The 27,449-nt window shown below is 43.3% G+C and overlaps 1 protein-coding gene across 2 annotated transcripts in view; it reads right to left on the bottom strand.

The window, feature by feature from the left end:
• Positions 1 to 27,449, bottom strand: part of BRINP2 (BMP/retinoic acid inducible neural specific 2) — a 500,040-nt gene that overhangs the window by 339,091 nt on the left and 133,500 nt on the right. For both annotated transcript variants that reach the window (XM_068239642.1, XM_068239643.1), the window contains one exon: positions 20,863 to 21,047. In XM_068239642.1, the coding sequence (XP_068095743.1) occupies positions 20,863 to 21,047 (185 nt within the window). The remainder of the gene's footprint in view (positions 1 to 20,862; positions 21,048 to 27,449) is intronic.

Genomic DNA, 27,449 nt, shown 5'->3' with positions numbered 1-27,449 from the left:
TTCTGTAACACCAGACTGAAACCCACAAGCTTCGTGACTGCACAGCTCTCTTATATACAAAATGGGTGGGGTAGCTGCTGATAGGTAGCTAGGGAGCTGGTTGATAACGTAGGATTGGTTGGTTTTTCTTAAGACTCTAATTGGTGCAGAAATTCCTATTTTCATGCAGAAATCGTGTTGTTTTCACTTAGAAGCTTCTGTCTAGGGTCTTCCTTCTGATTGGCTGAAAAAATCCGCATTCCAACGGAATTCCCCATAGCAATTCTGGAATTTCCGCTTAGCGCTATAGCAATTCAGTTCTGATGCGACGGAACGGAATTGCCAATTTCCGACCGGAATCGCGGAAAACGGAATTCAGCGGAATGCGGTGAGCACCCTTAGTTAAGTATGTGTGTTGGTAGCCCTGGCGTGAGGTGTTAAGGTTAGTCTCTGACACAGGAGCTTCGAATCTTGGCTCTTCCTGTGCAGTAATCCAGCACTTATTCAGTGAGGAGACCTTGGGCAAGACTCCCTAACACTGCTACTGCCTATAGAGTGCGTCCTAGTGGCAGCAACTCTGGTGATTTGAGTTCGCCAGAATATAATTGTTCAGTTAAAGTGGAAACAGCGGGTAGTATCGCCAGAAATTTGCGCGCCCATAATTATCATTTGTGCATGTGTATTAATTATCATTGCAGGGTTTTTTTTCTTCATTTTGTGGCAGGAAAAGGGGAGGGGGGTTAAGATTAAGTGTGTGTGTGGGGTGTTAAGGTTAAGTGTGTGTGTGTGGGGGGGGGGGGATGGGGGTTGAGGGTAGCCCTGGGGTTGGGTGTAAGGTTAGCCATGGGGTGCGTGGTTAAGGTTAGCCATGGGGGGGTTAAAATGAGGCATCAGTAGTGGGAGGGTTCAGTGTCAGAACGGGGTCAGGTTTAGTTGTAGTAAAATATGAGTATTATTTACCAAAATTTTACTATCGTAATCTACACTTTGAAAAGGTAGAATATCTGTAAATTTGCCAATATTCTTCTTGCCGAAATTGAGTGCCCAATTTTCCCCACGCCTCTTTTTCATGTACGCGTTAAAGTGGCCTTCATACTGCTTTTCACATATTTGGTTAAAGTGGATCCGAGGTGAACTTTTACTCATTGCATAATCGTGTTCCTTTCCTATTGTTTATAGGGCGTTCCTCAAGCCAAATATGTTTTTGTTTTTGTTTTAATACTCTAATTCCCTGTAAACTAAATAAACCACGCCCACAGGTTATCAGAGAGCATTGGCAGTAGCAAGGGCTCATGGGAGCTCAGTCTTGGCAGGAGGAGGTGTTACTAGCCATTGATTTCAGAGGCAGAGGGGAGGAGCGAGGAGGGGGGATTTGGTTTTTTCACAGGCTTAGTGATCAAGATACAGATAAGCCTGCCTCTGTGTAATGTTTACAAACAACATGGCTGCTGTCATTGTATCACAGGAAGAAATAATAATTTTCTATTAAAGCTGTTTGCAGCTATATTTGCTGTGTAAACTATCTAAACTTCAGATAAGATATATCGACAAGTTACTTGTTATAGTTAGTTTTTCATCTCGGATCCGCTTTAAGTTGCATCATATTTCTGGCAATGTTTCAAAGCTTTTCACTAGTTACTGTATATTTCATATTGTGACCATTCTTTGCAATAAAAATATATATTAACAGCTCAATAAAAAGTACTGCAAGAATTGAAAAAAAAAAAAAGTACTTGTCTAAAACTTTCGTTCTGAATCCACTGTTCCGGGACACCAAAAAAGTATGAGACTTTGCAGGAAAAACTCTTATCTTCAACTCAAACTTCTGAAACACCTCATAACTCTCCTATGCATACAATTATTTTTATCATATTACCCTGCATAGCAAACAGCACAAACAAAATAAAAAATCCGTTCTAATACTTGACTCCAGTTTAATCAAATACACAGTTATGTTAAATCTAACTTACCAACTAGTATAAATTAAATACTAGAATCTGATTTATACATGTCATTATCTAAAACTGCTAAACCGGGCATCTCCTACTAGGCAAAATTATTCAGACAAACATTTTACTAGTCAAGACAACATTTATATTCTGCTTTTCTCTTTGCTGACTCAAAGCGCTTGAGCTGTAGCCACCAGGGTGCGCTCTATAGGCAGTTAAGAAGTTAAAAAATATAAGAAAGTTCAAGAAATGATTGATATTTGCCATGTAAATTGTTCATGTTATTTGATCCAGAATGAACGTGCATGTCATCGTCTTTACTACTGGCAGACATGAAAAAAAACAGACAGCTCCAACTGCCATTATTTATTACCCCACCCACTAACATGTTGATAGGCTAAAAGGATGTTGTTTTATAGATATACATACTGTATGCACAGAGGGAAATACTGCTTGCTTGGCACTTACAAACAGCCACAGTTCAACAAGTTTCACAGACAGGAAACTGCCCTGACATCACACTGTGGGAGGGGTTTTACCACAATATCAGCCGTAAAGATCCCCCTGATGATCTACTCGAGAAACGGTAAAGATTTCTCATGGGAAAGGGGGTATCAGCTACTAATTGGAATTAAGTTCAAGTCTTGATAAGAGTTCCTCTTTAACATTTGTCACTCCTCAAAAACAGCTAGCTATGATTAAGAAGCCATGTTTCTGCTCCGATACGCGGGAGATATTTTACTGTGTTGTCCACTAAAGCTGCAATAAAGATTGGACTTTTACTTCACCACCGGAGCAGCAGGATTCCTTCTTTGGATTGACTCCTCAAAAACAATTAAGAACGAATTTAGAATAAAGTAGCTCATTTTTTTCCCTTGCTGAAAACTGCAGATAGAGATAAGATTGATTACCAGACCGAAACAAACTAAAACCATTTTTCTGTTTTCTGTCCTGTACTTATACCCTTTTTTCCCCCCTTTCTTTCTCCTCCCTTTTTATTTTTCTGTTCCTGTAACCTTTTGTCTTTCAATTCTCCACAGATCCTCTCTGTACCTCCCTATCAAACCGCTACCTTCGTTAATTAGCTTTCTTTGCCTCTTCTTTGTATTGTTTTTTCTCCTCAAGCTATGATGTAAGTCTACCGATCTAAATTTAAGTTAGAGACAGTCAGGGAGCTCTTGGTGGGTCAGAGAGCTTCTGAGCTCAAGGAAAAAAGGAAAAAAAATGCCTCAGTGATTTTCATTTTTAGTTCCCCTTATTGTAAGCGTTACACTGTGTTCTTCAGATAACTTCACATGGAACAGGTCTGGACTTGCTAGGTCAGACCACGAACCTTTAGAAATCATTCAGTTTCCAGAAAACTCTTTAAGTATGGCCAAAGTGGTCAAAGCAAAAGACAAGAAATGCCATTGCACTGCATGTAGCTCAAACATTTTTAAGTTCACAGCAAAATGTTCAGAGCTTACTTCACAGTTAAATATCTTTTTAGACTGGTTGGGAATATAGTCATTATTACTGAAATGTCACTATACATTTCCAGCAAAAGCTCTTCATTCTGTCAAATCTTCTCTAAGCCTAAAACTGAACCAGTTTCACAGAATTTTGTCCAAAGTCTAAAAAAATAGATAATATGAGCACTAGCAAAAACTTGTTTATGCCAGCCACACCGCACTCACCGAGTAAGTAGAGTAAAGGTGGGTATTCGTTTGGGTGCTGAGTATTGTGGTTGAAGGTTCTAGGAAGTTGTATTGGAATGGCTTGAAATATATACAGAATAATCTCGTTATAACATACTCAAAATTATTCAACCCCCACTGAAATTGAGTGTTTTGGCCATTTTGACATTGATTTTAATTACTTCAGTCATCTTGTTTACAATTAAATCAAAGAGGCACTTGTAAGTCAGACAAATATAACATAACATTTATAATGAAATAACCACAAATGTCTTTTCTGTGCTCACATCATTATCAGTTTTATTCAACCCCCAAGTGACATTCATTCTTAGTGCTTAGTACAACATCCTTTTCCAGCTTTTAAACGTGAAACATAGCTTGACACAAGTGTTTTGCAGCGATCTACGGGTATCTTAGCCCATTCTTCATGGGAAAAAGCCTCCAGTTCAGTCACATTCTTTGGCTTGCGCGCTGCAACTGCTTTCTTTAAGTCCCACCAGAGGTTCTCAATCGGATTTAAGTCTGGTGACTGTGATGGCCACTCCAAAATGTTCCAGCCTTTAATCTGCAACCATGCTCTAGTGGACTTGGAAGTATGCTTGGGATCATTGTCCTGTTGAAAGGTCCAATGTCTCCCAAACATCAGGTTTGCGATGGACTGCATCGCATTTTCATCCAATATTTCCTGGTACTACTGAAGAGAATTCATGGTACCTTGCACACGCTGACGCTTCCCTGTACCTGCAGAAGCAAAACAGTCCCAAAGCATGATTGACCCTCCACCATGCTACTGACATTCTGACGACAGTTTCACGTGAGAACAAGCTGTCATCAGACTGATAAGACGGATTTTGACTGATCCGCTCAGTGGGACAATATATGAGACAATACCACATGAAACATTATTTTCTTAGCTGATACACGGAAAATTAAATGGCAGGATTCTAAAAAAGTTATTTTTCGGATTTGGAGAATAAATACAGTTGTTTATCTCATCAGTTTATTTTTACTTTGGGTTTCCTTTAAGTTTCTATCTATAAGTAGATACGCTTAATAATATATTTAATAGCCTGAGGAGTACCGGAAGAGAATTTGCTTACAAGGAACAGATCTGTTCTTGGGTTAAAGTTATATAAAAATGTCAGATTTATTATTATTCACCAGGAAATAATACATTTCCCAAATCACCTAAACTCTCTCACAATGTTAATAAGGCCGATCCTTGGAGACCATACATGAATTGGGAGATTGTCGGCATAAAGAGCTAGTTTGTAATGAGATTAGCCCACATGAATCCAGTGAATAGAAAGGTTAGCTCTCATGATAACCTCACCCAAGTGCTCCATTGTGTGGATGAATAATGGGGGGGACAAGGGGCATTCTCGTCATGTGTCATTTGTTATTTAAAGAACACCATTGATAGTCTCTTTGACACTTGGGTGGCTGTAGAAAGCTATATATATATCTATATATATTTTTTTATTAAGTCTTCTAATAGATACATTTGGGCAAAGGTTGTTTTTAGAAATTGCCAGTTGACCCAATCAAATGCCTACTCTATATTAATGGTGAAAATACAGGCTGAAAAGACTTCTAGTCCCTCCCCTCTTGCTGTAGCCCACTTAATCGGTGCAGATAAGAAACGAATCAGGTTGCCTCAATCTGAGAGTGATAATCGTTGCCTATATTTTGGCATTTAGACTTTATGCGTGAGATGGGACATTAAACTGCTCCTTGTATCACATGAATATGTGCTTGAAGATATGTTTTCAGCAAATGGGCAAGTTAAGGGAACTAAATTACAAATCCTACAAAAGGAAGAAAACACTGAGAGCCCAATATAGTGTAGTATGTATTGGAGAAGGTAGAAGATGTAGGTAAGTAAAATAATACTCACAAACCAGGGTTACCCGATTAGGCAACCACTATAAATGCAGGTGGGGAGATTAAGACCTGTCCCCACTCAGGATTAAGAAGTCGCGCTCTGTAGATCGGAAAGAAGGGGGTATATCCGCCCTCCACCAGGGGTGGGCACAAGTATCGCAGGAAGTGAACAGAGGCGCCAACAGGATAAAATATGTTAAAAACTCTAAAAATGCTAGGGAGGCAGTGGTGGACTTACCTCCCTGAAGCAGACATTTTTCAAAAGTTTAAATTTATTGACATACTCCAGAAAACAAAGCTGCAACGCGTTTCGCAGGTATTTCCCACTTCCTCGGGCAATAACACAAAGAAGTATCTAACAGTAATATGTCATGATAACGCCTAGCGCCTCTGTCTTACAAATCCTGGTGAAGAACGGTGTTAAAAAGGTTATGTAAGTTATATAGAACGAGGGTGTCAACCCAATTGGATCGGCTGCCTTTCTAACAGGCAATGAGGAGATTGCTGAGACAATCCCAATCTCAGTAAATTGTGCATTTAAAGTGACACTAAAGCAAAAATAAACTTATGATATAATGAACTGTATGTGTAGTACAGCTTAGAAATAGAACATTAGTAGCAAAGAAAAGAGTCTCAAATTGTTTCCAGTACAGGAAGAGTTAAGAAACTTCAGATGTTATTTATGCAAAAGAGCTTCTCTAAGCTCTCTGACCCAACTTGGGTCCTACAGTGTTTTCTGAAGCACTTATCTCAACCTGTCTCTCACTGTTTCTTGTTTGTTTAAGGTTTCACTGCAGTAAAGTTCCAAGGGGCATTAGCTTTGCTCTGTTTTATAGTTTAAAATACAGTGTGTGGTTTGTAAGCTGCAAATATGACAGAATGATGCAATGTTTTAAAAAAAGCTAAATAACTAAAGAAAAAAATATGAGACCTTTTCTTTGCTACTAATGTTCTACATTATCCATATTACATATATGATTCATTATATCATAAGTTTTTTCGCTTCAGGTTTGCTTTGAATAGCTTCTTTAAAGTGGACTGAAAGGTAGCATTTCTACTTTGCTCTTAAAGATTCCTCACAGCTTGAAAGCTACTATCCATGCCCCAAAAAAATCTAGCAGAACATCACTGAAATGGTTAAACAAAGCACTTTCTCCTGCTATTCGGCTTCAAATCTGCATCCAAACTGTAGATAACAGTATATTTTTTACTTGTTAAACACAAATGTATCAACACTGGAATGTAAACAACCACTCTCTGAGAAACTGTCTCTGCTTCAGGCACACACAGAGTTCAGAATAGCTCATTAGAAGATTTTAATATATAATAAAAAGCAGTTATAATAGAAAAAAAATAAAATGCAATGCCAACTTTCAGGGTAAGAAAACATAAACAGACAATATTACGGGTGCACAAAAGCAAATATGGTAACTGTATGAGTAATAAAAAGTAGGAAAACACATTTTTATAGAATATTATGTCAGAGTTTCAGACAACTTTAAAATACACCCCTGCCACCATGACCCAGGGCCACCACAATTCCCCAAGGGGCACCTGGGGCATCGAGCAACAGTGTAATCTTTACTTTACACAAAAAAAAAAAAACAACATACAGATAAACAGTAGTGCTCTACAGTCCTCCCACACCAGGTAATTGAAATGGCTAGCAGCTGACAGCAAAGCTCTAAACCTAAAATATTCCTTCTACTAGATGGCGAGAAAATATACAAATTCTTATATATAGAGGAGAAGGGTAGAAATGTCCTCTGTGTTTTAAAAGGATTTAAATTACTTCTCAGTAAGGTGCTCTGCAGATATATGTGAGTGCTCCATTAATTAGGGACGTGTCATTACTCGATAAAGCTCGAGAAAAATCATGTAAAATTATAGACTTTCAGACCAGATTGGAGGAATTTAAGAAGTAGAAAGGGCTCTTAGAGGTTCAAGTTATTTATAAAGCGTAAATACATCCAGTAAACAGCTGTAGAGCGAATAAACAACACTCTGCATGAAAACACATTTCTCCCGCTACACTACGATACTAGCAGTAGGAGAAAAAAAGAAATGGAACTTCGTATTCTCTCTCATCTCCCACAGCATGTAGAATTATAATAGTTAAAAAAGCATAATGCTGCAGGCAACTTATTCCACCACTTTTACCCCAAGTGTATGTGTCCCAGTTAATGTTTTAATGTTTATACTAGTTTAGTTTTTACTTCTATAAGGTTTATACTGCTGCCTATGTCTAAGGTGGGTTGATTTTTCCTCACTTCCTGTTTTTTTTTAATCTGAGGACTCTGCTAGAACCTGAACATATTTTTCATATTCGAAGTGTCTCTGCCAAGTATCAGCATGCAATGCACTAAAGGCTGGTGAAGGTGGCACTGGGCGAATTAGGTCATTTGGGCACAGGGATCGCCAGGAATCTAATAAATGCCTGTGTTATTTATCGGTTATTGGCGACGGGCGCCCAATCAGTGAGTTGGGCGCCCAATGTGGGTTGTGGGCAATAGACTACCACACTGGAATGAATGGTAGTAGCTGATCTGCTACATCAAGCAGTTTGAGAGTGTGGTTAACAAGGTTCGGTTTAGGCACTTAGAGGTGGGGGTTAAGCATGAGTTGGGATGGATGCATGCATGGATCTGCATTAAATGCTGATGTGGCCAGTTAAAAAGGAACTATCTGAACAGTCTCCTAACATTAACCCTACCCTGACCCTACTCTCCTAATACTACCACTAAATGTCATTTCATTCAAGGGCACCCCAAAGGTTTGAACCAAAAGCCTTGTCCTAGTATGTGATTGCTGTTACTGGACATTTGATTCTCAGGCAGAGGAATCTTTGACTAAAAACAGGGAAAGCCACAGTGGTATAAGGATCACTGTAGCAGCTGCTATGGGGCCTGTAGCCAAGGGGGGGGGGGGGGGGGGTCCAGCAGTTTCGGGCAGGGATAAGGGGGTCCACTATTGACCCTCTGAATTGTAAATAGTGGAGTGCTGAAGAGAAATGTCATACCTCTCTGGGCTCCACCGCGGAGCTACTTTACCCATAGTGCCCTCATATCAATGACTACAGTGCACTACAGAGCACTATAATCATAGAAACTTGGATGCATAGAGAAGGTACATCAGGAGTGGAGCCTGGAGAGGTATGTTACTTCTATCCTGATATCTCTCTATACTTCTATACTGAGGGGTTACCTGGGGCACAAAGGTAACTTATACATTTTCTTTTTTTTGGAGGGGGGGGGGGGGGGGCAATCACAATTTTTGCTATGGGGCTCCTTGATTTTTAGCTAAGCCCAGTGGGGTAGTGTAACGAGTGCAGCTGCGGCGAACGGCATCGCCGTCGCAGCTGCCTCTGTTCCCCTGCCCGTCCCGCCGGTGTCTAGGACGCCGAGGACGGGGCTGTTATTTACCCATAGGGTCGCTGTCTCGCGCGGGCGCACGCACAGACAGGACCTTTATGCTAGGAGAAGACTCGTCAGCTGACCGGCTGGTCAGCTGACCTCAGAGGAGACTCACAGCGCCCCAGATTGGCTGTGAGCAGGGGGCTTGCCAGTGAGGTCTCCTCTGCTTCTTAAGCCTCCGGGCTTCAGTCTGGCGCTGTCTGCTGTCGTGAATACTTCAGTGTTAGCGCTCAGACCTTAGACTAGATCCCAGGTGTTGAAACCAAGGACTTCATACCTAGACTAGGATATTGCTATGTTATTGATTATCTGTGTTTGATTCTGGCTATATTCTGACCTTGCATCTGCTCATTGATTCTGTACTTCTGCCTATCTGACTTGTTGCTGAACCTCTGCCTGTTTACCCGTTATCCTTTGCCTCACGATTCTGTTTCGATACTTCCTCTCTGTTGCCGAACTTAGCCTGTCTGACCACTCTGTCCTCACCAGTGGGTCTAGCCTCTGGTGAGGAATTTCTAGTATAGAATCATCTGCTCCTCAGGTGATCATTAGTTGCAGTACTGTTTGTAACTCCTGCTCCTCAGGTGTTTACTAGGCTGCAGTACAGTCTGAATCACCCGCTCCTCGGGAGATTCTATCTCTTCCTTAAAGTGACTAATAGTACCTTGCCAGCTCCACTGGTAAGGTCTAGCTAAACTATTTGGTCACGAGCTCTGCTCCTAGTAGATTGTCACCTAAACTGATAGTACCTTACCAGCTCCTCTGGTAAGGTTTTGCCAAACTATACAGTTGTCGTGACTGATGGTACCTTACCAGCCTCTCTGGTAAGGTCTGACCAAATTATACGGTTTCTGTAGCTGATAGTACCTTGCCAGCCCCTCTGGGAAGGTTTAGCCAAGTTATACAGTTACCGTATCTGATAGTACGTAGCCATCCCCTCTGGAAGGTCTGGCTGTACATATCAGTGCTCTCGCAGCTAGGGCCCACCAGCACCTCTGGAGAGGCCTAGCCTTATTGATTCTGAGGCTCATCAGCTCCACTGATGAGCACTCGTTATTTATTCGTCAGTAGTCCCTAGCCAGCTCCTCTGGTAAGGACTAGTTAGCCTATTTTCTGTATTCTCGCTGTTAGTACCTTCTCCAGTCCTCTGGGAAGGTCTGTTCAAAGCTGTACAGTCAGTGTACTGATAGTACCTTACCAGCCCCTCTGGTAAGGCTTTGCAAACTATTAAAGTTACGGTTGCACCAAGCACTACACTCATATCATCCTTGAAGCTATACTAGTATTATTGGTTATTCTGCAAATCACCACATAATCACCATATGATCAGACATCTGAGTTGCTACGCCCAACCGTTACACGTAGGAGCTATGGGCCCCGGTGCAAATTTTACATGGGGCTCCCCAAGCACTCTTTACATAACAATTGATATGGTGCACCAGAACCTGCCAAGGACAACCACAGTGTCAGAGGTGCAAGTAGGGGATGGGAAACAGCTTGTTAATGATTACAACTATTTAGAGCATCTATAGAAGTGATTATTACCAGCACAGGACCAATAGAGAGCTAATACTGTGTTTGAGGAAGGCCCCTTAGGACCAAGGGGCCCAATGCGGTCGCAACCTCTGCAACCCCCATTGCTACGCCCCTGGAAAGGTGCACACATATTTGTGTAAATGGAGAAGGCATGTAAGCTGGATCATCCCTGCATAGATGATGAATTGATTTGATCTTGGCTGCATTTGGCTGGCAGATACATTTATTCATCTGTTATTGCTGCACATCGTTATCCACTGTACATAGCTTGTAAATAAATCTAAGCAGTAGCTGGCCAATATCTCTCCAGTCTCTGTCAAACAGCGAGTCCCAGAAAGTTCAGCATATGTATATTGCTGCAAGTGGAGGAGCCAAAGGCTAAACTAATCTAGACCAAAGTCTAGTCCACAGAGTAACATCAATTGATGCCAGCTTCATTCATTATATATGCGATAATTGTGCACCCCAGCAGCCTCCTGTGTGCATTAATATTAATGACGCAGTAAGTTATCATACTGCGATAGCAGATATATGATGGTGCGAGGCTCAGGCTGCATTTTTCGATATAAAGCATAAACTCGTGATATAAATGAACTCCAGTAATGTGCGGAAGTGTGAATGATGATGTCACGCAGGGCCGGGCCGAGGCATAGGCTGGAGAGGCTCCAGCCTCAGGGCGCAGGGTAGGAGGGGGCGCAGAATTCATTCAGCTGTCATTCCTAATTGTGTTTGAAGCAGAAAAAAATAAGAAAAGGGGATACAAGGCAGTGACTGCAAGCCAGATAACTAGATATTAAGGTGTTGGGGAGGTTGTGTGCCCTGTGGCGCCTCTTAGTCTAATAGCAATCACTGTGTGGTGGTTGGGGTGGGAGGGATGGAGGGGCGCACTTTGGTGTCTCAGCCTTGGGTGCTGGAGGACCTTGTCCCGGGTCACGGATGCCTCGCGCTCGCTCCCTTCCTCTCTCGTTTTCCTTGCACAAAATGGGAAGTATTATTCCAGTCGCAGAAATGGAGCAGCATAGTTTTCAATGTGGAATGGCTGAATTTCAATAATCTACTATTACAGCTAATTGTTTTTATTATAACCAGCAATTGTTGTTACAAAAAAAGCTTCATTACACTTTTTGTTCTGCTCTCTGATTCTGACAGAGTTTAGTAGTATTTAAATGTGAAGTTCACATGAATATTGTGCGCGTACAGTGTCATGTGTGCGAGGGTGCAGTGTCATATGCCCTGGTGTAATGTGGGGGTGCAGAGTCATATGTGAGAGGGTGCAGTGTCATATGCCTTGGTGTAATGTGGGGGTGCAGAGTCATATGCCCTGGTGTAATGTGGGGGTGCAGAGTCATATGCCCTGGTGTAATGTGGGGGTGTGGTGTCATGTGTCCTGGTGTAATGTGGGGGTGCAGTGTTATACATGCTGGTGTAATAATGTGAGAGTACAGTGTCATATGGGAGAGGGTGCAGTGTCATATGTCCTGGTGTAATGTTGAGGTACAGTGTTATATGTGCTGGTGTAATGTGCACGTACAGTGTCATGTGTGAGAGGGTGCAGAGTCATATGCCCTGGTGTAATGTTGGGGTACACTGTTATATGTGCGTACAGTGTAATGTGCGCGTACAGTGTCATGTGTGAGAGGGTGCAGTCATATGTCCTGGTGTAATGTTGGGGTACAGTGTTATATGTGCTGGTGTAATGTGCGCGTACAGTGTCATGTGTGAGAGGGTGCAGTCATATGTCCTGGTGTAATGTTGGGGTACAGTGTTATATGTGCTGGTGTAATGTGTGCGTACAGTGTGATGTGTGAGAGGGTGCAGTCATATGTCCTGGTGTAATGTTGGGGTACAGTGTTATATGTGCTGGTGTAATGTGCGCGTACAGTGTCATGTGTGAGAGGGTGCAGTCATATGTCCTGGTGTAATGTTGGGGTACAGTGTTATATGTGCTGGTGTAATGTGCGCATACAGTGTCATGTGTGAGAGGGTGCAGTCATATGTCCTGGTGTAATGTTGGGGTACAGTGTTATATGTGCTGGTGTAATGTGCGCGTACAGTGTCATGTGTGAGATGGTGCAGAGTCATATGTCCTGGTGTAATGTTGGGGTACACTGTTATATGTGCGTACAGTGTCATGTGTGAGAAGAAGCAGTGTCATATGCCCTGGTATAATATGGGGGTGCAGTGGTATACAAGCAGGTGTAATGTGGGGGTGCAGTGGTATACAAGCGGATGTAATGTTGGGGTACAGTGGTATATGCGCGTACAGTGTCATGTGTGAGAGGGTGCAGTCATATGTCCTGGTGTACTGTTGGGGTACAGTGTTATATGTGCTGGTGTAATGTGCGCGTACAGTGTCATGTGTGAGAGGGTGCAGTCATATGTCCTGGTGTAATGTTGGGGTACAGTGGTATATGCGCGTACAGTGTCATGTGTGAGAGGGTGCAGTCATATGTCCTGGTGTAATGTTGGGGTACAGTGTTATATGTGCTGGTGTAATGTGCGCGTACAGTGTCATGTGTGAGAGGGTGCAGTCATATGTCCTGGTGTAATGTTGGGGTACAGTGTTATATGTTCTGGTGTAATGTGCGCATACAGTGTCATGTGTGAGAGGGTGCAGTCATATGTCCTGGTGTAATGTTGGGGTACAGTGTTATATGTGCTGGTGTAATGTGTGCGTACTGTGTCATGTGTGAGAGGGTGCAGAGTCATATGTCCTGGTGTAATGTTGGGGTACACTGTTATATGTGCGTACAGTGTAATGTGTGAGAATAAGCAGTGTCATATGCCCTGGTATAATATGGGGGTGCAGTGGTATACAAGCAGGTGTAATGTGGGGGTGCAGTGGTATACATGTGGGTGTAATGTGGGGGTGCAATGTTATACATGCGGGTGTAATAATGTGAGGGTACAGTGTCATGTGTGAGAGTGTGCAGAGTCATATGTCCTGGTGTAATGTTGAGGTACAGTGTTATATGTGCTGGTGTAATGTGCGCGTACAGTGTCATGTGTGAGAGGGTGCAGAGTCATATGTCCTGGTGTAATGTTGGGGTACGGTGTTATATGTGCTGGTGTAATGTGCGCGTACAGTGTCATGTGTGAGAGGGTGCAGAGTCATATGTCCTGGTGTAATGTTGGGGTACAGTGTTATATGTGCTGGTGTAATGTGCGCGTACAGTGTCATGTGTGAGAGGGTGCAGAGTCATATGTCCTGGTGTAATGTGGGGGTGCAGTGTCATACGTCCTGGTGTAATGTGGGGGTGCAGTGTTATACATGCTGGTGTAATAATGTGAGAATACAGTGTCATATGGGAGAGGGTGCAGTGTCATATGTCCTGGTGTACTGTTGGGGTACGGTGTTATATGTGCTGGTGTAATGTGCGCGTACAGTGTCATGTGTGAGAGGGTGCAGTCATATGTCCTGGTGTAATGCTGGGGTACAGTGTTATATGTGCTGGTGTAATGTGCGCGTACAGTGTCATGTGTGAGAGGGTGCAGTCATATGTCCTGGTGTAATGTTGGGGTACAGTGTTATATGTGCTGGTGTAATGTGCGCATACAGTGTCATGTGTGAGAGGGTGCAGTCATATGTCCTGGTGTAATGTTGGGGTACAGTGTTATATGTGCTGGTGTAATGTGCGCGTACAGTGTCATGTGTGAGATGGCGCAGAGTCATATGTCCTGGTGTAATGTTGGGGTACACTGTTATATGTGCGTACAGTGTCATGTGTGAGAAGAAGCAGTGTCATATGCCCTGGTATAATATGGGGGTGCAGTGGTATACAAGCGGGTGTAATGTGGGGGTGCAGTGGTATACAAGCGGGTGTAATGTTGGGGTACAGTGGTATATGCGCGTACAGTGTCATGTGTGAGAGGGTGCAGTCATATGTCCTGGTGTACTGTTGGGGTACAGTGTTATATGTGCTGGTGTAATGTGCGCGTACAGTGTCATGTGTGAGAGGGTGCAGTCATATGTCCTGGTGTAATGTTGGGGTACAGTGTTATATGTGCTGGTGTAATGTGTGCGTACTGTGTCGTGTGTGAGAGGGTGCAGAGTCATATGTCCTGGTGTAATGTTGGGGTACACTGTTATATGTGCGTACAGTGTAATGTGTGAGAAGAAGCAGTGTCATATGCCCTGGTATAATATGAAGGGTGCAGTGGTATACAAGCGGGTGTAATGTGGGGGTGCAGTGGTATACATGTGGGTGTAATGTGGGGGTGCAATGTTATACATGCGGGTGTAATAATGTGAGGGTACAGTGTCATGTGTGAGAGTGTGCAGAGTCATATGTCCTGGTGTAATGTTGAGGTACAGTGTTATATGTGCTGGTGTAATGTGCGCGTACAGTGTCATGTGTGAGAGGGTGCAGAGTCATATGTCCTGGTGTAATATTGGGGTACGGTGTTATATGTGCTGGTGTAATGTGCGCGTACAGTGTCATGTGTGAGAGGGTGCAGAGTCATATGTCCTGGTGTAATGTTGGGGTACAGTGTTATATGTGCTGGTGTAATGTGCGCGTACAGTGTCATGTGTGAGAGGGTGCAGAGTCATATGTCCTGGTCTAATGTGGGGGTGCGGTGTCATACGTCCTGGTGTAATGTGGGGGTGCAGTGTTATACATGCTGATGTAATAATGTGAGAATACAGTGTCATATGGGAGAGGGTGCAGTGTCATATGTCCTGGTGTAATGTTGGGGTACGGTGTTATATGTGCTGGTGTAATGTGCGCGTACAGTGTCATGTGTGAGGGGGTGCAGAGTCATATGTCCTGGTGTAATGTGGGGGTGCGGTGTCATACGTCCTGGTGTAATGTGGGGGTGCGGTGTCATACGTCCTCGTGTAATGTGGGGGTGCAGTGTTATACATGCTGGTGTAATAATGTGAGAATACAGTGTCATGTGTGAGAGGGTGCAGTGTCATATGTCCTGGTGTAATGTTGGGGTACGGTGTTATATGTGCTGGTGTAATGTGCGTGTACAGTGTCATGTGTGAGGGGGTGCAGAGTCATATGTCCTGGTGTAATGTTGGGGTACGGTGTTATATGTGCTGGTGTAATGTGCGCGTACAGTGTCATGTGTGAGAGGGTGCAGAGTCATATGTCCTGGTGTAATGTTGGGGTACACTGTTATATGTGCGTACAGTGTCATGTGTGAGAAGAAGCAGTGTCATATGCCCTGGTATAATATGGGGGTGCAGTGGTATACAAGCGGGTGTAATGTGGGGGTGCAGTGGTATACATGCGGGTGTAATGTGGGGGTGCAATGTTATACATGCGGGTGTAATAATGTGTGGGTACAGTGTCATATGGGAGAAGGTGCGGTGTTATATGTCCTGGTGTAATGTGGGGGTGCGGTGTCATACGTCCTGGTGTAATGTGGGGGTGCAGTGTTATACATGCTGGTGTAATAATGTGAGGGTACAGTGTCATATGGGAGAGGGTGTGGTGTCATTTGTCCTGGTGTAACGTGGCAGTACGGTGTCAGTGTCATATGCCATGGTATAATGTGGGGTTGCAGTGCTCCCTGGGTCACAAGGGTGGATAAATTAAGGCAGTGATGCTCCTAATTATTGTATACCAGATTGACATATGCATTAACTTGGTAGAGTGGGTTGCGCTAATTGCGCAATGCGCACAACATGTCGGTAGTACCGGTAAAACTACTGTGTGCAGTTTCACCAACATTTGCTAAATACACCCCCATGTTTAGAATTAGTAACTGCTTTGTAAGCAGGTAGGTGAAAAGACTAGGCCTTTAGGTGGGTTAAAGCATATTTTGGGCTAAGCCAAGGTTGTCCCTTTTTAGTCCACTTCACATTTTACGTGCTGAACCAAACCTCGTCTCATTAATTTCCATTTGTTAATTAGAGCAATGATATTACGTGTGAGGTTCCTGGCTCTTGACGACTGGAGTTAGATAACCCTGGGTTAATTCCAGGGTTCACTTGTAACCCCCAGGAGCGGATACAAATTGGAGCAGCGGCACAAAGACTGCATAATTCCACTAACTGAAAAGTTCTATTACACAGCCTTATGCTGGCCACACATTTCAGCTGTGATTGTTCAATGGCACTTTTGATTTGATGAAACTATTACATCTATGCATCATCAGACTGGCAAAGTATTACTGTGTGATTAAATGCAAGTATTTTACCGAATGGGAAAGCTGAGGAATCTTGACAGCCTTGAATGGTATTGATCACTGTAAAGCATTGCAGCATTTTAGATTCTTTTGCGATTGTTTTAAAATTGATAATGTAAGGAGATTGGTTTAAAATCAACTATTTTCAAAAGAATTGTGCGCTTAGCACGGACACCACAATGGCTGCATTAAACCGTTGTTCACTTTACAGGACAACTGTAGCGAGAAGCATACAGAGGCTGCCATATTTATTTCCTGTTAAACAATACCAGTTGCCTGGCAACCCTGCTGATCTGTTTGGCTGCAGTAGTGTCTGAATTACACCAGAAACAAGCATTCCGCTAATCTTGTCAGATCTGACAATAATGTCAGAAACTCATGATATGTTGCATGCTTATTCAGGGTCTATGGCTAAAAGTTTTAGAGGCAGAGGGACAGCAGGATAGCCAGGCAACTGGTATTGCTTAAAAAGAAATAAATATGGCAGCCCCATATACCTCTCGCTACAGACTTGGATTCCATGGCTACCCCAAGGTTAAAGTGTACCAGAGTTAAAAAAATTTTCTGCGATTTAACAACACTGCTGCGATTTTTCCCGCGATCGCATTTAGCGCTTCTATAGCACTGAAACGCAATCGCCAGGAAATCGCCTGAAAATGGTGCAGGCTACACGTTTGCGTTTGGCGATTTGCATTAGTCGCCGGTGATTAACGCAAATCGCTCAAGTAAGAATGGGCCCATAGGGTACCGTATTATAGCACTAGCGCTTTAAAAAGCGCTAGCGCTTGAGCGTTTTTTGCCGAAATCGCCAGCAAAACACTCAAGTGTGAATGGGTCCTTATACATACCTGGGGCTTTCTTCAGCCCCATCCGCACACATTGCTCCCACGCCGCCGTTCTCAGTCCTCTGTAGCGCCGATACCGGGTCCCATCACTTCAGCCAGTCGCAGCCAGTCTGACGTAAGAGAAGTGCACTCTTTGCGTATCTCTCCAGCAGCCGCTGGAGAGATACGTAGAGGGCCCACTTTTCCTGCGTAGACTGGCCCAGACTGGCTGAAGTTCCGGGACCAGGTACCGGCGCTGCAGAAGACTGAGGACGGTGGCGAGGGAGAGATCTGTGCGGATGGGGTTGGAGAAAGCGGAAGTGCATGGAAGCGTATTGTTAAAATACACTTCCACGCATGTGCGCCGCAACACCAATAATTTAAAAATCCCCGCGTCGCCATAGAGTAACATGACTTCCGACCTGACGGAGAGCGACGCAAGTACACATGCTAACGTAGTTTTGTCCTAGAGTCGGGGATGTGGCGAAAAAACATCACTTCCATCGTATCACGCCGTACCGTAGCAGTATCAAAGTCTCCATAGACTTTCATTGCCCGGCGGTGGGGTGCGGTAAACATACCGCCCTGCCCCAGTGTGAAAGGGCCCTAAAAGTATTAAAGGAAGAGGATCAGCAGGACATCCAGGCAACCGGTATCACTAGGACCTTTTTCCACTACACAGCTGAATCGCTAGTGATTTTTAAATCACTACAGTTGCTACTTTATCACAGAAATCATGAGAAGTATTTTCCACTATAGTGATTCGATTTGAATCTGGAACGATTTTAAGAGGAATAATGCAATGCAAATGAAAAATCGCGATCGCATAACAAAATTAATGAAAAATCGCAATCTTTGGCGTTTGTGATTGTGATTGCTAGTGGAAAAGGGCCCTTAAAATGAAATAAATATGGCAGTCTCCATATACCCCTAGCTTCAGTTGTCCTTTAAGCTGCCAAACCCACCATGACAGCAAGTAGCAGTGCTGGATGGTGTGTACCTCTAGGACCTTTTCTAGTGTTAATAGGTTCTTATAGTTTCACAGTGCCATAAGATAGCCTGGGTACAGATGTGTTTCATCACCGGGTTCTGATGGTCTGCAGAAATCTCCCTTTGAAACAGCTCAGTCCAGGTTTCCTGCTACCATTGAGTACACAACTATTGCACTTACTGTATTATTCTCCTCTACCTTCAATTGGACAAATCTACCCCAGAAACTGATAATTGTCATCCAAAACAGAAATAAAGTATGGAAAAAGGGTTCCCAACAGCCAATAAAGAGTTGCAAACTTGTGTAAACCTGAAGTGAAAATAAACTGATGAGATAAACACTTGTATCTGTAGTAATGATCCTACAAAGGACTTTCCTAGAATCCCGTAATTTATTCGAGAGAGTTAAAAAAATCTATGTTTGATGATCTCGCCTATCCACTCCTTTACTTTATGTGTATTTGTTCATTCAGCTACCATACAGAGTAACGAAGACCTGTGAACACTGGCGTAACAATAGGGGATGTGACCCCGACGTGGGGGGGGGGGGGGAGCCCGCTCAGGGACTTTTGTGGGGCAGGAGGGGTCGCAGCATAAGAGGAGAGCGTGGGCGCAGATCGGTGGGGAGGGGGGGACACATTCCCCGACCCCCTCCCTCACCTCGGGCTCTCCTCTCAGTACTTTCCCTCCTGCAATCATTGGTGGCAGCAGCGGCGGCAGGCAGGCTGAACACATACCTCCTTAGCGGCGGAGGTCTTCCGATCTCTAAGAGCTTCATGCTACTTCCTGTTTACACAGGAAGTTAAATAAAGCACTTAGTGATCGGAAGACCTCCGGCGAGAAGGAGGTATGTGCTCAGCCTGCCTGCCGCAGCCCGCTGCCACCAATGATTGCAGGAGGAGGGAAAGCACTGAGAGGAGAGCATGAGGTGAGGGAGGGGGTTGGGGAATGTGTCCCCCCCTCCTCACCGATCTGCGGCCACGCTCTCCCCTTATGCTGCGGCCCCTCCCGCCCCACAAAAGTCCCTGAGCGGGCCCTAGGGGTGGGGGAAGCCCTTTTTTTTTTTGCAGGGGGGCCAGGGGATTTCTAGGTATGCCCCTGCCTGTGAAAGTACTTTTCCGCTTCCCTGCTGCCAGGAGTGTTTGTTACACCCACACACAAGTTTTATGACCTCTTATTAGTTTTCAGAGAGAATTGTGCTGAAGTCTAATTTCAATTAACTGGAGAGAGACTAAGATGTATTACGCACGATTGTTAAGCTACAGACAAAATAAGAGAAAGGGAAAACAGCCACATTGCTATTGTAATTAGGGTTGGCATGTATATACATTCCTTATCCCATCATGCTCATTGTCACTACAGGAAACCATTTGAGCAAAAGACTTCTAAGAACCTGAACCTGAGTTGCATGAAACACCAACCACAACTCAACTCACCTTTATCCATACTATGGCACATCACTAAAGCTACGTACCCAGATAAGGGCAGATAGATTGGGGATCTCCGCCAAACGAACAATAATTTCCCTGATCCATTTGGCCGAATCTGCAAGTGACGTTTGTGGCAGCGAAAGTGAAAAATCATATGAATGATCGTTGACACGATTGCTGTAAAACCCACGCAAGTCAATGAAGATCTAAATAATACTCAACAACTTAATTAGACATATCAGTCAATCAAAAACAAATTATTGCCATGAGCGGAGTGCGCCGTTAATCATTGTTTAACACATTTTTGTTAAAAGATGTTGCACGATAATGTACAAAAAATAATTTGTTGTGCAAAATCATTAGTAAAAATCGCTAAGTGGATATGGGCCTTTAGTGGGGTTCTTATATAATAATCGCTAAGTGGGTATGGGCCTTTAGTGGAGTTCTTATATAATAATCACTAAGTGGGTATGGGCCTTTAGTGGAGTTCTTATATAATAATCGCTAAGTGGGTATGGGCCTTTAGTGGAGTTCTTATATAATAATCGCTAAGTGGGTATGGGCCTTTAGTGGAGTTCTTATATAATAGGGCCATCAATGTTTTCCTAAGGTAGTGCTTCAAGTTCACATTTTCGATTCTAAATACTATTATATTATCATTTTGTATTATAATTAAAACTTAATTACTCCTTCTTTTAAAGATTAGATTGTATGTTAGTGTGCTGGAATTATTCTCTGAATTGACAAAAAAAGCCCCTGGCTATGTAAAGATAAAGCACAAACATGATAAAGAAAGACACATTGTCACACATCTGTCCTTGCGGGATGTTGTCACCTGTGTGATCTGTTGCCATGGTGAAAGGGCGAAGTGCTTTTGATCTCACCGATATCAGGTACGGAATAAACACAGTCGGTGACATTATCTCTAGTTCTTTGCATCCCCAAGAAAGTTTCCTGTGTTAAGTGCGTGTGTAAAGCCTCAGGATCATTTCAAGCACATAAAGCCGGGGTTTTTGCATTGTGCAGGTTGTTAGACTCACCTCCGAGCACAGCAGACAGCAGAATATGCGTGCCATACTTCTTTATCAGGTTCTCTGTAATCTGAGCTGCAGAGGGTCTCCTCCCCAGCTGTCGGATGGTGCGCACAAACTCTGGAGCCAGCGTGAGATTGGGAAACTCCTTACTCTCCAACGCCATGTTCTTTACCTTCCAGCGACCAAACTCCCTGCCAAACAGACAACACAACACAAAAACATTAAAGAGGAACTGTAGATAAAATAACGTAATTAATAAAATAGCTTATTTTTTTTACTACTTTTGTTTATAAATTATGTAGTCAGTGTTTGTCCATTGGAAGATCAATCTTCACCCTGATTCAATTAATTACAATAATGAAAATTATCACACATCGTGACATCTTTAGTCCTGTCAGGTGCAGCTCTGTGGAATGTTTGTTTACAGATATTCTGAAGCCAATGAAAAAAATGCCTGGTCTGTCAGAATCTTCTGGGATTGGGAGGAGAATTCCACATAGCTAAACAGCCTAGGCTAGACATACCAGTATGCAGCAATAAAATAGGAGGAGTTTCTGATGCTAAAACCAGGAAAAGTACTGTGACAGTGGGAATCCTGAATAATTTACTGCATTCTACTTTATGCCACTACAGGGCGTCTTTAAAACTAACAGCCTACCAATCCAGGTGGGCATTATACAGAACATGGGATTCTGGGATGCATAAAACAGGACATGAAATCACAAGCTGCTGGTCTACTACTCCTTCTGTATACATCCCGTGAGGCCACCTAATTTAGGGCACTACACTGAAGTAAGGGCATACTAGTATTTATGCCACTGACATAGCGTGCCTTGTGCAAGTAGCCCAACTTACTGTATATATTCGCGTATAAGCCTAATTTTTCAACATAAAAAATGTGCTTAAAAGTTACCCCCTCGGCTTATATGTGAGTCAATGGAGCAAAACAGATGATGCAGCAGGTTTTTTTTACAGGCAGAGGAGTGTAAGGATTGTGCACTAGTGATCCTGCTCTTGCCAGCTGGCTCCCTGCTGTGTCCGTGCCCTCCATTCCCTGTAACATGGTGTGCAGAGTCTGCTGCTCAAGACTACCTGTGTCTCCTGGCTTGTGGATCAGAGCATGCAAGCAACATGTCAGCGGTGCAATGATCAGGGATTCTTCCTGTGTGGCAATCGCTGTGTCTAATATCTATGACACCATCTAGTGGCCTCTTCAGACACAGCTGTATCATCCTTGGGGCACATCTGGCTATGGGTAAGGAGGGATGACTGGTACTGGGGGAACATCTGGCTACTGTGGATGGGGCTATACTGGGGGGGGGGGGCTTATACACGAGCCAATAACTTTTTCTTGGTTTCTGAGGGAAAAGTGGGTGCTTCAGCTTATACATGGGTCGGCTTATTTGCGAGTATATACAGGTATGCTTCCTAGCAGGGGCATAACTACAAATCATGGGCCCCCCCAGCAAAACTGATGGGGCCCCAATGTTCCCACCCTTTATCTTATCTCTCTCATGTGACACAGCCTGTGGGCCCATCTTGCAAGGGTCATAAAACAAGTGTGGCTATCATAATTTTTACACCCATAACAAGTGTAACCACAAAAACACCTGATCTGAACTATGGACCCCTTTATCGGAGGGAGTGAAGTAGTAGTTGGGCCCCCCAGCAGTCGCAGTGGGTGCTCCGTTAGTTACGCCCATGTTCCCTAGGTAACATTTGGTTTGCTACTATAGCACATGCTGCGCTACTTGAGTAACAGGCATTACACTGGTAATACAAGCATTATGTAGGTAATGTAAGTTATGTAGGTTAAGCTATCGTGCAACTTGGGCCATATCAGTGGCACAAGTACATGGTAATTTTACAGCTATTTAGTGGACATGCATCTATCTAATAGGGTATAAATAAACATATGTATACATACACTGAGCAGCCTTAACTTTAAACTCACTAACAGGTGGCACAAATAACTTTAATTATCTCATTACAATGGCACCTGTCAATGAGTGGGATAAATTAGGCACAGAGTAAATAGTCTGTTTATAAAGCCTCATTTATACTATGTCAGTTTCTTGTTTTTGCATGTTACTGCAATGCAGAAAGGCATTAGAACTGACAGGCCGAGTTAATCATTGGGCTCAATCACATCTAACATATTTTCATGTTTGTAATGAAGAAGAAAAAATAAATTAACCTAAAAGTGTACTGCTCTTTTCCACAGACCATGCACATTTTTTTTTGTATTTAATGTATTACAAGTAGCCATGGACATATACATTCTAACACATATGAACGCGCATTTGTCACAAATCACCTGTGCAAAAATGCATGCATATTAATAAGTGTGAATGAGGTGGTTACTAATGTGTGGGAAGCGGGAAAAATTAAGGCACCTAAAGATCTTAACAACTCTAACGACAGTCAAACTGTGACGGCTAGATGAAAGATTTATCCTTGGGTGTAATTAGAGGGGAGCAGCACCTGTGAATGCAGAGGGCCCAGAGCTGTGGGGGCCACTACTCCTAACCTTCCATTCTTCCAATACAAGGTACTATACTTCAGATCTGGTGTTTCTGTGGCTACACCCATTAGGGGTATGAAGATCATGATGGCCACACTAGTTTTATGACCTTGGGCTTGATTCACAAAGCGGTGCTAACCTACTTAGCACGTCTAAAGTCTTTAGACGCGCTAACCAGGGTGCTAAGTAGGTTAGCACCGGATTTCTCAATCAGATCGCGCGGTAACTTTGCGCGCGCAAAGTTTTACGCGCGCAAAGTTTTATGCGCGCTAAGTCCCATAGGCTTTAATGGGCACTTCGCGCGGAGCGCCCTGCGCTCTGTGCAGTACGCGCGTAAAGTTTTACGCGCATAAAGTTTTGCGCGCGTAAAGTTTTATGCGCGAAAAGTTTGTTTAGACGTGCTAAGGGGGTTTTCACAGGCGTGCTAACAGTTAGCACCGCTTTGTGAATCAAGCCCCTTGTGAGATGGGCCCCAAGGGGTTAAAGAGAATCTGTACTGTCCGATTTGTAGAATAAAAAAACGTACCAATGGAGTCACTGTGATCTCCTGGATCCTACTTTGCCATTTCTGCCGCTCCTTGCCGTGATCCTGGCTTTTAATCGCCAGTTTTAGGCAGTGTTTACAAACGAAAAACATGGCCGCTAACCAGGAAGTGATGTGTGTGTGTGTGTGTGTGTGTGTGTATATATATATATATATATATATATATATATACATATATATATATATATATATATATATATATATATATATATATATATATACAGTGGGTTGCATAAGTATTCGGCCCCCTTGAAGTTTTCCACATTTTGTCACATTACTGCCACAAACATGAATCAATTTTATTGGAATTCCACATGAAAGACCAGCACAAAGTGGTGTACATGTGAGAAGTGGAATGAAAATCATACATGATTCCAAATATTTTTTACAAATAAACTGGTGTGTGCATAATTATTCGGCCCCCTTTGATCTGAGTGCACCTGTGTGTAATCTAATGTCAGTACAAATACAGCTGCTCTGTGAGGGCCTCAGAGGTTGTCTAAGAGAATATTGGGAGCAACAACACCGTGAAGTCCAAAGAACACACAACACAGGTCAGGGATCAAGTTATTGAGAAATTTAAAGCAGGCTTAGGCTACAAAAATTTTTCCAAAGCCTTGAACATCCCACGGAGCTCTGTTCAAGCGATCATTCAGAAACGGAAGGAGTAAGGCACAAATGTAAACCTACCAAGACAAGGCCATTCACCTAAACTCACAGGCCGAACAAGGAGAGCGCTGATCAGAAATACAGTCAAGAGGCCCATGGTGACTCTGGATGAGCTGCAGAGATCTACAGCTCAGGTGGGAGACTCTGCCCATAGGACAACTATTAGTCATGCACTGTACAAAGTTGTCCTTTATGGAAGAGTGGCAAGAAGAAAGGCATTGTTAACAGAAAGCATAAGAAGTCCTGTTTGCAGTTTGCCACAAGCCATGTGGGGGACACAGCAACCATGTGGAAGAAGATGCTCTGGTCAGATGAGACCAAAATTGAACTTTTTGGCCAAAATGCAAAAAGCTATGTGTGGTGAAAAACTAACACTGCACATCACTCTGAACACACAACCCCCATTGTCAAATATGGTGGTGGCAGCATCATGCTCGGGGTGCATCTCTTCAGCAGGGACAGGGAAGCTGGTTAGAGTTGATGGGAAGATGGATGGAGCCAAATACAGGGCAAACTTGGAAGAAAACCTCTTGGAGACTGCAAAAGACTTGAGACTGGGGCGGAGGTTCACCTTCCAGCAGGACAATAACCCTAAACATAAAGCCAGGGCAACAATGGAATGGTTTAAAACAAAACATATCTATGTGTTAGAATGCAGGTTTTATGCATCATAAGTAATATTGTATTTCTGCCAGTCACGGGGGATTTTGAGGGTGGGAGTACAGGAGTACATATGCATACATATGCATGAGGGGTGGGTATTTGAGCACTGCTAGCCAATCCTGACCCATAGCCCCTGATGAGTCAAGAGACGAAACGTGTAGGGCGTGGCTTAAACGGGCAGGAAGCGGCAGTGCATAAGGAGACGTCCTGAACTTTTAATATTGATATGCTGAATTGTATCTTCGTTTGTGAGTAGCGCTACTTATCTTTTTATACCTGAATAAAAGGGTTTTATGCTATATTAAGCTTTTAGTTGCAGTGAGCTGTATCTTTTGGCTGGAAGCTGGGAAAGTTTATCCACGAGTGGGCTGAAGTTGCTGGGTAGCACGAGATCGTGCACACACGTTGTGGAGCTGTCTGTGATCTGGGCAGCCTATTTATCAGGTGAGCACGGTCCCGGAAGGTGGGGGTGACACGGTGTGCTATTGGTGGCCCCCATAATTTAGAACACGGTGATACATCCCGGCAAGGGGCTACTTCCCAATACCAGTCATACAGCCTGCGCAATGATTTTTTTAACTGTGTTTTTTTGGGAGATCTACCTATGAACCGCATTTGAAGATAAGTGAATGATCGTTTGGAATCACATGCTGTGTTAGCTGTCTGTGGGTCTGGGCAGCCATAGCGTAAGGTGAGAGCAATCACCGCGGGTGGTGGTGTGCACAACGAGTGGTGATATCGTGTAAAACTGTGCACGGGCCATAGTTGGTGGAAGATTGCTTGATTGTTTTGGCAACCTATGCGATGAAGATTTTTTGTCTTTTTGTTTCCTTTTCTGCATGAGATGCATTGGGTTGAAGATTGAAGAGGATTATATCATTTTTGAGTACTGTGGGATTTGGGACTTCCACACCTTTAGTGGACTGTGAGGCAGCGCATAGTGTGTTATAGAAGTTACAAACATTTCTGTTGCCAACTGATTCATTGCTTCAATTTCATTGAGCAGACACAGGTTTGAGCGGTCCGTGCATGATAACTCCCGATACTGCATACGCTGCATATGCTGACGGAATCAATGAAAGTCTATGGGATAGGACAGTGTTTGTTCTCACTAGGCTGTTTGCCATACAATATATGTTTATCTGCTTCTTCTGTTCATCTGTCACATTCACCTTCTGCAGTCACATTCTGCCTCCTCCTATTACCTCCTACCTTGTCACCTTATATCTTCTTTTGTCACCTCCAGCCTTGTCACCTTCTTCCTTGACAGTTTTGTCAACTGACTTGCTACCTTCTGCCTTGTCAAGATATATATGTGACGTCAACTGTCAAACCACGGAGGAAGTCATGTGATGGTCTGGGGCTGTTTTGCTGGATCCAGGGTCGGGGACAAGTACAGAGTGAGAGGCACCCAGAACCATCATGGTATCACAGTAACCTGCAATGTTATGCAGCATCCTCTGGTATGCGTCTAGTTGATCAGGGACTCGTCCTTCAGTAAGATAATGACCCACAACATTCAAGTTCAAGCTATGTCAGAACTACCTTAGGAAAAAAGGAGAATATGGTGGGCTTGTAAACATGAAGGGGCTTGCACAGTTTCCAAAATTAAACCTTATTTAGCTGGTTAGTGATGAGCTGGACAGAAGACTGCCCCATATTTGTGGGAACCTCTGCAACAAAGTTGAGAAGACATTTATAAAGAATATTTGATTTTCAGTGCAGAAAGAATGAGTGTGTTTAGCTGTTAAATCGATCTAAAGTGTCTACTTTGATGAGTGAATAATTTAGAATATGCTTTGGTTCATTCATGGATTCCATAATTTGTCAACTTCAAATGTGTACTTGTTCTATCCTTTCTTTTCAGAGTTACATCCTCACAGCCTGGAAGCCCATCTTGCGATGGTCATTAAACATGTGTGGACATCATAATGTATAATTGTGAACTGGACACTTTTTGTTCAAATGTAAATAAAAGCTTTGAAATGTTTTTTTTCCCTCAATAATGCCTCTTGTACATCATCTTATTATCTTTTGGGAGACACCTATGTCATTTCCTATCAAAAAATAACTTGCTGGTTGAACAAAAGTAACTTTTACAGGCTGCTTTCACAGTGGGACGTTACAGGCGCACGTTAGAGCAGCCTGTAACGCAGCCCAACTCACAGTAATGAAGAAACAATGGGCTGTTCA

The sequence above is a fragment of the Hyperolius riggenbachi genome, chromosome 6, assembly GCF_040937935.1.
Source record: "Hyperolius riggenbachi isolate aHypRig1 chromosome 6, aHypRig1.pri, whole genome shotgun sequence".
In the NCBI taxonomy this organism is placed as follows: Eukaryota; Metazoa; Chordata; class Amphibia; order Anura; family Hyperoliidae; genus Hyperolius; species Hyperolius riggenbachi.
The sequence above is the reverse complement of the archived record's forward strand: the minus strand, read 5'-3'. Positions and strand labels throughout refer to the sequence as shown.